The 12,728-nt window shown below is 43.4% G+C and overlaps 1 protein-coding gene across 1 annotated transcript in view; it reads left to right on the forward strand.

Moving 5' to 3' along the window:
• Positions 1-4,993: 4,993 nt before the first annotated feature.
• The window catches only part of LOC113838100 (desmoglein-2-like), a 25,268-nt gene continuing 17,533 nt past the window's right edge, over positions 4,994-12,728 (forward strand). The window contains exons 1-6 of the mRNA XM_035453937.1: positions 4,994-5,049; positions 6,959-7,101; positions 7,382-7,609; positions 9,274-9,541; positions 11,188-11,308; positions 12,098-12,159. Coding sequence (XP_035309828.1) covers positions 4,994-5,049; positions 6,959-7,101; positions 7,382-7,609; positions 9,274-9,541; positions 11,188-11,308; positions 12,098-12,159 — 878 coding nt within the window. The remainder of the gene's footprint in view (positions 5,050-6,958; positions 7,102-7,381; positions 7,610-9,273; positions 9,542-11,187; positions 11,309-12,097; positions 12,160-12,728) is intronic.

The following is a 12,728-nucleotide window of genomic DNA, read 5'->3' on the forward strand; positions in this document are numbered from 1 at the left end:
AAAGATCCTGAAGTTCTGACCCTTCTGTTTCCACTTCTTGAGTTCTGGGTCCCACCAACATTTAGTTTTATGTAATTTGGAAGCTGAGCCCAGGCATGCTAGGTAAGCACTCTACCACTGAGCTATACAGGCAGCTCCTACAGTGATCAAGTGTCCTGGGCTGAGTGACAGGTTAGGCTTCAGGGAAGCAGATGGGAAGCCAGTGTATGGAATCCCTGGGTAAAAGATGCATACCCAACTCCACGACAAGTCAAAACAAGTCACTCACCAGCAAGTAGAACAGATGGGCTGGAGGTCCACTGTAAATTGTTGAGTTCTGTGCATTTAACTGGCTATCTACAAGTGTCTGTAATTGGCCCCTCCTCTTTCCATGGGGATAGCCCATGCTGTCTGGGAAGTAGTGCTTTGCCCACGTTCAAGTAGACTGGGACTTCAGGCGACCCCAGGTCTTTGGTGGACTGGAGGGCAGGCAGGACTGGCTGGGCAAAGCTTGTTATTGCGAGGCAAAGCTTGAAATACGCAAGTGCTTCGAAAAGACTTGGCTGCAGCTGTTGCTGGCCGAGGCAAGCCAAGCAGCCAGGAGTGGAGGCACAGGAGCCCCAACAATTTCAATTTGCAAAGCATAGTAGGATTGGAACAAACCACCTTTGTAAAACTAACCTTATATCCACATGGCACATGCATATGGCAAGTCTTTTCTGAAAACCTATTAACACTACTCCTGCCATTGGAAATATAGCTTAGCAACACACTCCCCCAGCAGCTTATTGAGATACCCCTAGGAGTTACCCCAAAAGGTGGGAGATCATGCAATGGTCTCCACTTATCTTAATATTCACACTCCAAAGTGCTCTCATGAGGTTAAAGCAGGAGTGCAAGGAAGTCTCTGGCTCAGGGTTAAGAAGTCACCCTGGACTGAAGACACTCAAGACAGGCTCTGAAGACTTACGCAGCAAGAGCAGGAGGGCCAGAATCATGAGAGCGATTGCGGCGGGTCCCAGGCCAACGTAGTTGTCATACTGGGCTTCTGCACAGCCACTGCCCCCCAGACACTCACACACCGTGAGCTGAAGGACCTGCCTCTCAGGGCAGCTGAAGCCCTGGCTGTCTGAGATGAGGAAGGGGACGTCACTTCTCCCGAGCTTCCACTCACTTTGCTGCAGCAGCACACTGGTACCTGTGAGAGGCGTGGCACAAGGGAATGAACACGAGCGACTGCTGGGGGAAGAGAAACTAACCCAAGGGAAGGGTCTTAGTGTGGCTCCAGGTATAAGCTTTATTCCTCCACAGCTCCTCGTGGAGTTCACTGTGTGTGCCATCACATGCGTCCACAGATGTCAAATGAAGTTGTCTACTAAATGCTAGGGACAGCCACCACACTGTCCAGTCAGTGGGAATGCAGTCATGCACGAGATGATATTTCTATGAATAACATGTTCACTCAACGATGTTTATCTTACCAATTATTTGAAAAGAAGCTATGGAAGCAGTTTTTAAGTGTAGCAGAAATGCCACAGTGTCACCCCAGTTATGATCATTTTCAGTACTGGTCCATCTTATTTTTATCTGGTTCCTCTCTTTTGTGGCAATAACTTCTCTCTCTATACCTACTGTTTAGTTTAGTTTTTTAAGAAGTTTGGTAATGAGGGTGGTGACGCACACCGTTAGTACCAGCACTTGGGAGGCAGAGGCAGGTGGATCTCTGTGAGTTTGAGGCCAGCCTTGTCTACAAGAGCTACTTCCAGAACAGCCTTCAAAACCGAAGAGAAACCCTGTCTCGAAAACCAAGAAAAAAAAAAAAGTTCGGTATGGCATTTCACATTATTTAAACAAGCGTTTAAACACAGTTAGAGAAATCAAAAAGTAGTGGGAAAATCCAACAAAACCTTTCTCTGAACTATTTGAAGGTAAGCGACAATAGGTAATAAGATGGTCACTGGTAACGGTGCTGTAAACCTTTCTGAAACAAACACTGCTGGCTCAATAGTCTGCTGGGTAGTGTTTTCTGCATCTGACACTGTCCCAAGGACACACCAAAGATCACATCAACAAAAGGAATATGCCCAAGATCCAGTGACTGTGTCCACTGGCATCAAGTTAGCATGAGTGTCAGACCCTTTGCCAGGCAGGTCATGGCCATCACACCTAGCTTTGTGTCTTTCAACAAGTTACTACACCTGGGTTAGGCCAGAGTTCTCCACCCACCATCAGGAAATAATGTGACTGAGCAAGGATTGGATGAGATAGTGTATGCAGAGTCTGGCACACAGTACATGCTCAATAAACGGGATCTTAAACGGAATTATCATGAGTGCATGTTACAAATGTATGAGTACTATACATAAGAAGGCTCTAGTCTCCCCAGGTTATGAGACAAAAGTACTTGAAGGGATCCTTGGAGCAACCTCAGCCACCTTTAAGACCTATCTTTACTTTCCATAGTTCTGTAAGAGGAGCTGAGATACTACTGCAGATTCAGAGCCTCATTTTTTAAGCCCCTTGAAAATTATATTGGGGATTACATTGGGAGTACAACTTGAGAGATGAAACATGGCCTCCATTATCACTGTGACTATTATTTTTGATACAGGGTCTCACTGTATTGCTCTGGCTGGGCTGAACTCCTGATGTAGACTAAGCTGGCTCTGAACTCACAGACATCTACTTGTTCTACCTCCCAAGTACTGTGATTAAAGGTGTGTGTCAGAACACCTGGCCAGAAGGTATACTAGGAATTATACTGGAAGAAAACTTGAGAGAAGAAACAGGCTATGTTATAAAAATCTTAGTTATCTATCATGCTATTTAATTTTGATGCAGTTAAAAAATGTACTTACTTTCTTGGCGTATTATTTTGCAGTTCCCTGATGTTCCAGGAGGCTGGTCAAGGATGGAGAAACTGAACGGCCCACTGTTCTGGGGTCCATCCAAGTCCTCTGCAGTGACATTCACATAAGGTGCATCCTCACAGATCTGCTGTACCGGCTCCACCAGTGTGGGACAATTGTCATTGATGTCTTCAACAGTGATAATGACCGTGCCAGTGATGGTTTTCTGAGGATGATCTTCAACATAATCCAGAGAGAGTTCAGACTCCCGAGTCTATCACTGACCATCCACACAATTTCAATACAGAAGCCAATTAGGTAAGGAGGGGGCACTAACCACTGAGGGCAACTCCCATCCCAGCTGGGTCTCAGATTTGAATCCATTTTAAGTCACTAAGTAAGCAAGAATCTGAAGGCTTAACCACTGAAGCCCTTTATACACGGAACACATATTCTGGTTCTGGAAGACAATATCTGAATGCATTCAGTCACACAAAACATCTGTTTAACGACTTACCACTGGATATAGCCACAACCTTTACAGTGTAGGTGCAATTCTGGACATATCTAGATTCAAAATCTGGAGTCTTCACAAGCTTAACTTCTGAAGTGACAGAATCCACGGAGACCCAGTTGTCTATATCTTCCACTTTGGCATATCTGTTACAAAACCAACACCAAATTCATTTTCAGTTCTGGATACATTGAGAATAGCATCTGTACCTCCTTCAGACTTGGTTATATCCCATTGTATATGTCCTTGTTATATGTACTGGATTTGAATATCACAAGGCAGTGGAATGGACTTATATTGGGATGTTGTCAATATTTAAAACTAACTTAAAAACAACAGTGGTTGCCTTAGATCGGAGCACCTAAACATTTTGAGATGTTGTTATGAACGATGACTTTCAACAGAATGGGCTAAAAGTAAAACCAATGCATCTCTGGGTTTCTCCTCTGTAAGTAAGGGAAATCAGTGTGAAAAACCAGCTGTAAGAAGGCACAGAGAAGCCTGGTGATGGTGGCACACGCCTTTAATTCCAGCACTCAGGAACTCAGGAGGCTGAGGCAGATGGATCTCTGTGGGTTAAAGACCAGCCTGGTCTACAAGAGCTAGTTCTAGGACAGCCTCCAAAGCCACAGAGAAACCCTGTCTCGAAAAACCAAAAAAAAAAAAAAAAAAAAAAAGCTACAGAGAACATGCTCATATTGTTTCCAGAATTACACACAGAGAGAACTATTGAGTTTAACACGTAGAAATACAAATACAAGGCAAACACGTGAGTCTCTTGGTTCAACCAATCAAATCAGGAATTTATTTTCTAGTAAGTAGCTATTCAAGCACACGAGAATGGATGGCTAATTTATAGTAGTATTTGTGTACACTATTTGAACTGCATTTCTTTGCCTATTATTATTTCTAGTAAATGATTATAGAAGGAGATCTGATCCAAAACTTGGGAGATGAAGGCAGAAGGATCAGGAGTTCAAGGTTATCCTTGTCTACATAGTGAATTCAAGGCCAACCTGGGCTAATGACACCCTGTCTTAACAAACAAACAACACCTAAAACTATAAAAATATAACTATGAAACATAAAATGTAAAAAGCAAATGGCAGCACATTTGGATTTTCACAAGTACCTCTGACTGTCCTACAGGACTTTGAAAGCAGGCATTGGTTTGCCTGCCGTGCTTTTCCATTTTCATAGCCATTACATAATAAGGTCATCTAATCTACACGTTACAAAGGGATATGTTTTGTGACATGAATTAAGGAGCTTTGCAACTCATCTATTGTGGAATGCAGCATGGGGTGGCATAGCTGCTCACATTATATCAAATACCCATAAATTACTGAATGAATAATCAGCTCAATACCACACTATGGCAAAATGAATGACATAATTCTTTTGGTGTCTTCATTAAGTTTTTTTAAAAATTTTAGTATTTAAATATTAATTATGTGTAAGTGTGCTCATCTGTGTGTGGCTTTGTGCATGTACAGGTGCTCTCAGAGGCCAGAAGAGGGTGTCAGAACCTCTGGAGCTGGATTTACAGGTGATTCTGAGGCATCCATGGCTCCAGGAAGCAAACTGGGTCCTCCACAAAAGCCGCTGGTGCTCTGCAGTGTGAAGCATCTCTCCAGATCTCACCGTCCGCATGAAGAAGACTTCAAAAGGGGCAGCTATTAATGAGCTAGGTGATTTAACTTCGCTGTGACTCCCAGAGCTTACAAAAACTCACAGGTGTTAGCTGATGTCAAGGTCAGTCCTGTCCTAACAATCTATGATTGCATGCTAAAGAAGGAAGATGCTTTTGGAAAAGAAGCATATCTTATCATTCTTCAAAGAACCAACACCACTTCCAGAAGAGTCACAGGCCCTGATAAAAGTAGGAAAACTTTAAAAATTTGTCAGGAGGCCATTTTCAATGGGTTGGTGTTAGAGCATAGAAGCTTTCAGCGAATGTAGAGAAAAATCACATAGAACCCCCTATTCTGGGGACTCGGTTAGGGGTTGCCCTGTCATGTAGACCCATGTGGAAGTGTGAGTAAAAGATGGTCACAGACAAGTTAATTCACCTAGCTAATTAATAGCTGCCCCTTTTGAAGTCTTCTTCATGCAGACGGTGAGATCTGGAGAGATGCTCCACACTGCAGAGCACCTGCAGCTTTTGTGGAGGACCCAGTTTGCTTCCTGGAGCCATGGATGCCTCAGAATCACCTGTAAATCCAGCTCCAGAGGTTCTGACACCCTCTTCTGGCCTCTGAGAGCACCTGTACATGCACAAAGCCACACACAGATGAGCACACTTACACATAATTAATATTTAAATACTAAAATTTTTAAAAAACTTAATGAAGACACCAAAAGAATTATGTCATTCATTTTGCCATAGTGTGGTATTGAGCTGATTATTCATTCAGTAATTTATGGGTATTTGATATAATGTGAGCAGCTATGCCACCCCATGCTGCATTCCACAATAGATGAGTTGCAAAGCTCCTTAATTCATGTCACAAAACATATCCCTTTGTAACGTGTAGATTAGATGACCTTATTATGTAATGGCTATGAAAATGGAAAAGCACGGCAGGCAAACCAATGCCTGCTTTCAAAGTCCTGTAGGACAGTCAGAGGTACTTGTGAAAATCCAAATGTGCTGCCATTTGCTTTTTACATTTTATTTTTCATAGTTTTATTTTTACAGTTTTAGGTGTTGTTTGTTTGTTAAGACAGGGTGTCATTAGCCCAGGTTGGCCTTGAATTCACTATGTAGACAAGGATAACCTTGAACTCCTGATCCTTCTGCCTTCATCTCCCAAGTTTTGGATCAGATCTCCTTCTATAATCATTTACTAGAAATAATAATAGGCAAAGAAATGCAGTTCAAATAGTGTACACAAATACTACTATAAATTAGCCATCCATTCTCGTGTGCTTGAATAGCTACTTACTAGAAAATAAATTCCTGATTTGATTGGTTGAACCAAGAGACTCACGTGTTTGCCTTGTATTTGTATTTCTACGTGTTAAACTCAATAGTTCTCTCTGTGTGTAATTCTGGAAACAATATGAGCATGTTCTCTGTAGCTTTTTTTTTTTTTTTTTTTTTTTGGTTTTTCGAGACAGGGTTTCTCTGTGGCTTTGGAGGCTGTCCTAGAACTAGCTCTTGTAGACCAGGCTGGTCTTTAACCCACAGAGATCCATCTGCCTCAGCCTCCTGAGTTCCTGAGTGCTGGAATTAAAGGCGTGTGCCACCATCACCAGGCTTCTCTGTGCCTTCTTACAGCTGGTTTTTCACACTGATTTCCCTTACTTACAGAGGAGAAACCCAGAGATGCATTGGTTTTACTTTTAGCCCATTCTGTTGAAAGTCATCGTTCATAACAACATCTCAAAATGTTTAGGTGCTCCGATCTAAGGCAACCACTGTTGTTTTTAAGTTAGTTTTAAATATTGACAACATCCCAATATAAGTCCATTCCACTGCCTTGTGATATTCAAATCCAGTACATATAACAAGGACATATACAATGGGATATAGCCAAGTCTGAAGGAGGTACAGATGCTATTCTCAATGTATCCAGAACTGAAAATGAATTTGGTGTTGGTTTTGTAACAGATATGCCAAAGTGGAAGATATAGACAACTGGGTCTCCGTGGATTCTGTCACTTCAGAAGTTAAGCTTGTGAAGACTCCAGATTTTGAATCTAGATATGTCCAGAATGGCACCTACACTGTAAAGGTTGTGGCTATATCCAGTGGTAAGTCGTTAAACAGATGTTTTGTGTGACTGAATGCATTCAGATATTGTCTTCCAGAACCAGAATATGTGTTCCGTGTATAAAGGGCTTCAGTGGTTAAGCCTTCAGATTCTTGCTTACTTAGTGACTTAAAATGGATTCAAATCTGAGACCCAGCTGGGATGGGAGTTGCCCTCAGTGGTTAGTGCCCCCTCCTTACCTAATTGGCTTCTGTATTGAAATTGTGTGGATGGTCAGTGATAGACTCGGGAGTCTGAACTCTCTCTGGATTATGTTGAAGATCATCCTCAGAAAACCATCACTGGCACGGTCATTATCACTGTTGAAGACATCAATGACAATTGTCCCACACTGGTGGAGCCGGTACAGCAGATCTGTGAGGATGCACCTTATGTGAATGTCACTGCAGAGGACTTGGATGGACCCCAGAACAGTGGGCCGTTCAGTTTCTCCATCCTTGACCAGCCTCCTGGAACATCAGGGAACTGCAAAATAATACGCCAAGAAAGTAAGTACATTTTTTAACTGCATCAAAATTAAATAGCATGATAGATAACTAAGATTTTTATAACATAGCCTGTTTCTTCTCTCAAGTTTTCTTCCAGTATAATTCCTAGTATACCTTCTGGCCAGGTGTTCTGACACACACCTTTAATCACAGTACTTGGGAGGTAGAACAAGTAGATGTCTGTGAGTTCAGAGCCAGCTTAGTCTACATCAGGAGTTCAGCCCAGCCAGAGCAATACAGTGAGACCCTGTATCAAAAATAATAGTCACAGTGATAATGGAGGCCATGTTTCATCTCTCAAGTTGTACTCCCAATGTAATCCCCAATATAATTTTCAAGGGGCTTAAAAAATGAGGCTCTGAATCTGCAGTAGTATCTCAGCTCCTCTTACAGAACTATGGAAAGTAAAGATAGGTCTTAAAGGTGGCTGAGGTTGCTCCAAGGATCCCTTCAAGTACTTTTGTCTCATAACCTGGGGAGACTAGAGCCTTCTTATGTATAGCACTCATACATTTGTAACATGCACTCATGATAATTCTGTTTAAGATCCCGTTTATTGAGCATGTACTGTGTGCCAGACTCTCTGCATACACTATCTCATCTAATCCTTGCTCAGTCACATTATTTCCTGATGGTGGGTGGAGAACGCTGGCCTAACCCAGGTGTAGCAACTTGTTGAAAGACACAAAGCTAGGTGTGATGGCCATGACCTGCCTGGCAAAGGGTCTGACACTCATGCTAACTTGATGCCAGTGGACACAGTCACTGGATCTTGGGCATATTCCTTTTGTTGATGTGATCTTTGGTGTGTCCTTGGGACAGTGTCAGATGCAGAAAACACTACCCAGCAGACTATTGAGCCAGCAGTGTTTGTTTCAGAAAGGTTTACAGCACCGTTACCAGTGACCATCTTATTACCTATTGTCGCTTACCTTCAAATAGTTCAGAGAAAGGTTTTGTTGGATTTTCCCACTACTTTTTGATTTCTCTAACTGTGTTTAAACGCTTGTTTAAATAATGTGAAATGCCATTACCGAACTTTTTTTTTTTTTCTTGGTTTTCGAGACAGGGTTTCTCTTCGGTTTTGAAGGCTGTTCTGGAAGTAGCTCTTGTAGACAAGGCTGGCCTCAAACTCACAGAGATCCACCTGCCTCTGCCTCCCAAGTGCTGGTACTAACGGTGTGCGTCACCACCCTCATTACCAAACTTCTTAAAAAACTAAACTAAACAGTAGGTATAGAGAGAGAAGTTATTGCCACAAAAGAGAGGAACCAGATAAAAATAAGATGGACCAGTACTGAAAATGATCATAACTGGGGTGACACTGTGGCATTTCTGCTACACTTAAAAACTGCTTCCATAGCTTCTTTTCAAATAATTGGTAAGATAAACATCGTTGAGTGAACATGTTATTCATATAAATATCATCTCGTGCATGACTGCATTCCCACTGACTGGACAGTGTGGTGGCTGTCCCTAGCATTTAGTAGACAACTTCATTTGACATCTGTGGACGCATGTGATGGCACACACAGTGAACTCCACGAGGAGCTGTGGAGGAATAAAGCTTATACCTGGAGCCACACTAAGACCCTTCCCTTGGGTTAGTTTCTCTTCCCCCAGCAGTCGCTCGTGTTCATTCCCTTGTGCCACGCCTCTCACAGGTACCAGTGTGCTGCTGCAGCAAAGTGAGTGGAAGCTCGGGAGAAGTGACGTCCCCTTCCTCATCTCAGACAGCCAGGGCTTCAGCTGCCCTGAGAGGCAGGTCCTTCAGCTCACGGTGTGTGAGTGTCTGGGGGGCAGTGGCTGTGCAGAAGCCCAGTATGACAACTACGTTGGCCTGGGACCCGCCGCAATCGCTCTCATGATTCTGGCCCTCCTGCTCTTGCTGCGTAAGTCTTCAGAGCCTGTCTTGAGTGTCTTCAGTCCAGGGTGACTTCTTAACCCTGAGCCAGAGACTTCCTTGCACTCCTGCTTTAACCTCATGAGAGCACTTTGGAGTGTGAATATTAAGATAAGTGGAGACCATTGCATGATCTCCCACCTTTTGGGGTAACTCCTAGGGGTATCTCAATAAGCTGCTGGGGGAGTGTGTTGCTAAGCTATATTTCCAATGGCAGGAGTAGTGTTAATAGGTTTTCAGAAAAGACTTGCCATATGCATGTGCCATGTGGATATAAGGTTAGTTTTACAAAGGTGGTTTGTTCCAATCCTACTATGCTTTGCAAATTGAAATTGTTGGGGCTCCTGTGCCTCCACTCCTGGCTGCTTGGCTTGCCTCGGCCAGCAACAGCTGCAGCCAAGTCTTTTCGAAGCACTTGCGTATTTCAAGCTTTGCCTCGCAATAACAAGCTTTGCCCAGCCAGTCCTGCCTGCCCTCCAGTCCACCAAAGACCTGGGGTCGCCTGAAGTCCCAGTCTACTTGAACGTGGGCAAAGCACTACTTCCCAGACAGCATGGGCTATCCCCATGGAAAGAGGAGGGGCCAATTACAGACACTTGTAGATAGCCAGTTAAATGCACAGAACTCAACAATTTACAGTGGACCTCCAGCCCATCTGTTCTACTTGCTGGTGAGTGACTTGTTTTGACTTGTCGTGGAGTTGGGTATGCATCTTTTACCCAGGGATTCCATACACTGGCTTCCCATCTGCTTCCCTGAAGCCTAACCTGTCACTCAGCCCAGGACACTTGATCACTGTAGGAGCTGCCTGTATAGCTCAGTGGTAGAGTGCTTACCTAGCATGCCTGGGCTCAGCTTCCAAATTACATAAAACTAAATGTTGGTGGGACCCAGAACTCAAGAAGTGGAAACAGAAGGGTCAGAACTTCAGGATCTTTCTCAGTTACATATTGAGTTTAAGGACAGCCTGGGCTATATTATACCCTGTCTGAAAAATAAAAAATAAAAATCAAATAAAAGAAAATGGTACTTAGGTATTGAAAGTTGAGCTGGAGCATCTAAGAGTCCAGTCTTATGCAAAGCCCCCCTCTGAGGTAAAGTGCAATAGTTTTGATGTTCTAGTACATGTTATGTTTTAGTCTGTTGTTACTATCCCCCCATCCCCCAGGGTTTGTGTGGATGTGTTTGTTTTAGATGGTGCTTTAGAGACAAGATTTCATTCTGTAGCCCAGGCTGCCCTCAAATTCACAGCAATCCTCCAGCTTCAGCCTTTCCAGCATCTACGTGTTTGGGGGATCACAGGCATGTACTGCCATTCTTGGCTACTTTTGATCACTGTGATATGTATCTTTTAGATTGTACACTTACAAAAAAATTTTGGACAGTAGTTTAAAAACATTCCATCTTTACCTTGGTTTTTCTGATTTCCATATGATCTCATTCAATCACAATATCTGACTCACTAGCCAGGGACACGCTGTCTGTGATGAGTAAGCCATTTGAGTCAGAGGGCTCTGTCTGCCTTCAGGCTGTGCTGTAATTCAACCATAGCAAGGTTGGACAGATTGAAGCTTTTAGTGAGTGAAGACCGGGCTCCAAGAAGTCCAGCATGAATTCTAAGTGATGTGGTTTGGGTTGTAAAATAGACCTCCGGGCTCTGCTTTGCTCTGTACAGTTGTGCCACTCTTGCTGCTGATATGCACTGTGGAGAGGGCGCCAAAGGCTTCACCCCCATTCCTGGGACCATAGAGATGCTGCACCCTTGGAATAATGAAGGGGCACCACCTGAGGACAAGGTCAGTTGATCAGACAGTGATGTAACATGCTTTCTGGTCTGATTTTATTGGGGAATGTGGGGAGTTTGAACAGTCTCAGTCTCTAGACCTGACTAGCCTTGAACTCAGAGCAATCCTCCTGTCTTGAGCTTCTGGGTGTGGGGAAAACAGCTGTGAACCACCATGCCCAGCTTTATTTTATGATTTTTAAGGTGTCTTATTTAGAGGGTATTTGCAATATTTTTGGTCATGAGATACTGACATAGCTGTTGAATTGTGAAATATGTACACTACGAGCTAGCATTCAGAGGGACCCAACTGATGTCCACTGCAAAATTGACTGCCCGCTTACTGGTGAGGAAAAGCCCTATACCTTTCAAGGTCACAGGAGCCTGAGTTGGTGTTGTAGTGTGATGGTGAAGACAGAACAATAGTCATTAAATCCCATGCACATGCAGTAGTCATGAGATCTCACACACATGCCTTTGTTAAACAGCAGTTCAGGTGATAGAGTATTCTCTCTTGTTTGCCAGAGGAGACTTGAGAGGCTTTGACTGTACTGTGATATATACTTGCTAATGAGAATGCAGACCCAAAACCAGCAGGTGATCCAAACTGCGAAGAGCAAGAGACGGAGAGCAAGAGCATGTGGGAATTTAGACTAGGAACGTCTGCTCTGCTATTAAATGGTCCTTTCATACCCAGATCTGAACTACTTCCATTCTCAGTATAGTCAGTTGACAGATGTAAACTCCCAGCCACCAAGAGGCTTATGACATGCTCCCAAATCCCTTTCCTATCATTTAATAGTCAGCTCCCCTGAGCTTCTGTTGTGTCTTCACCATGGAGTCTCTCTTCTTCATCTGCCACAAGTACCATTCCTGTAGGATGTGTTTCAACAGCAAGTGTCAGGAAACTGAATGTCAGCAAAGAGGAGCTTGGTGATTCTCCATGTTGATTACTTCTTAGTTAGGGTTTCTATTGCTGTGAAGAAGCACCATGGCCATGGCAAATGTTGTAAAGGAAAACATTTAATGGGTGGGTTTAGAGCTCAGAGGTTTAGTCCATTATCATCTTAGTGGGACACGGCAGCAGGCAAGCAAACATGGTCTGGAGAAGGAGCTAATATCCCTACATCTCAACCTGTAGGCAACAGGAAGTAGTCTGAGACACTTGGGTGTAGCTTGAGTATATATAAGACCTCAAAGTCCACCTCCACAGTGATACACTTTCTCCAATAAGGCCTTTCCCACTCCAGCAAAGTTATAACTCCCTTTGGGGGGCATTTTCTTTCAAACCACCACAATTGCTTTCCTTGTTACTGCAACAACAATATCCAACAAAGCAAATTAAGGAAGTAAAGGCTTATTTGGCTTACAGTTTGAGAGATATACTCCAGCATGGCAAGGAAGGCTTGGTAGCATAAGTGTGATGAGGCTGG

This window comes from Cricetulus griseus, unplaced genomic scaffold, assembly GCF_003668045.3.
Source record: "Cricetulus griseus strain 17A/GY unplaced genomic scaffold, alternate assembly CriGri-PICRH-1.0 unplaced_scaffold_92, whole genome shotgun sequence".
In the NCBI taxonomy this organism is placed as follows: Eukaryota; Metazoa; Chordata; class Mammalia; order Rodentia; family Cricetidae; genus Cricetulus; species Cricetulus griseus.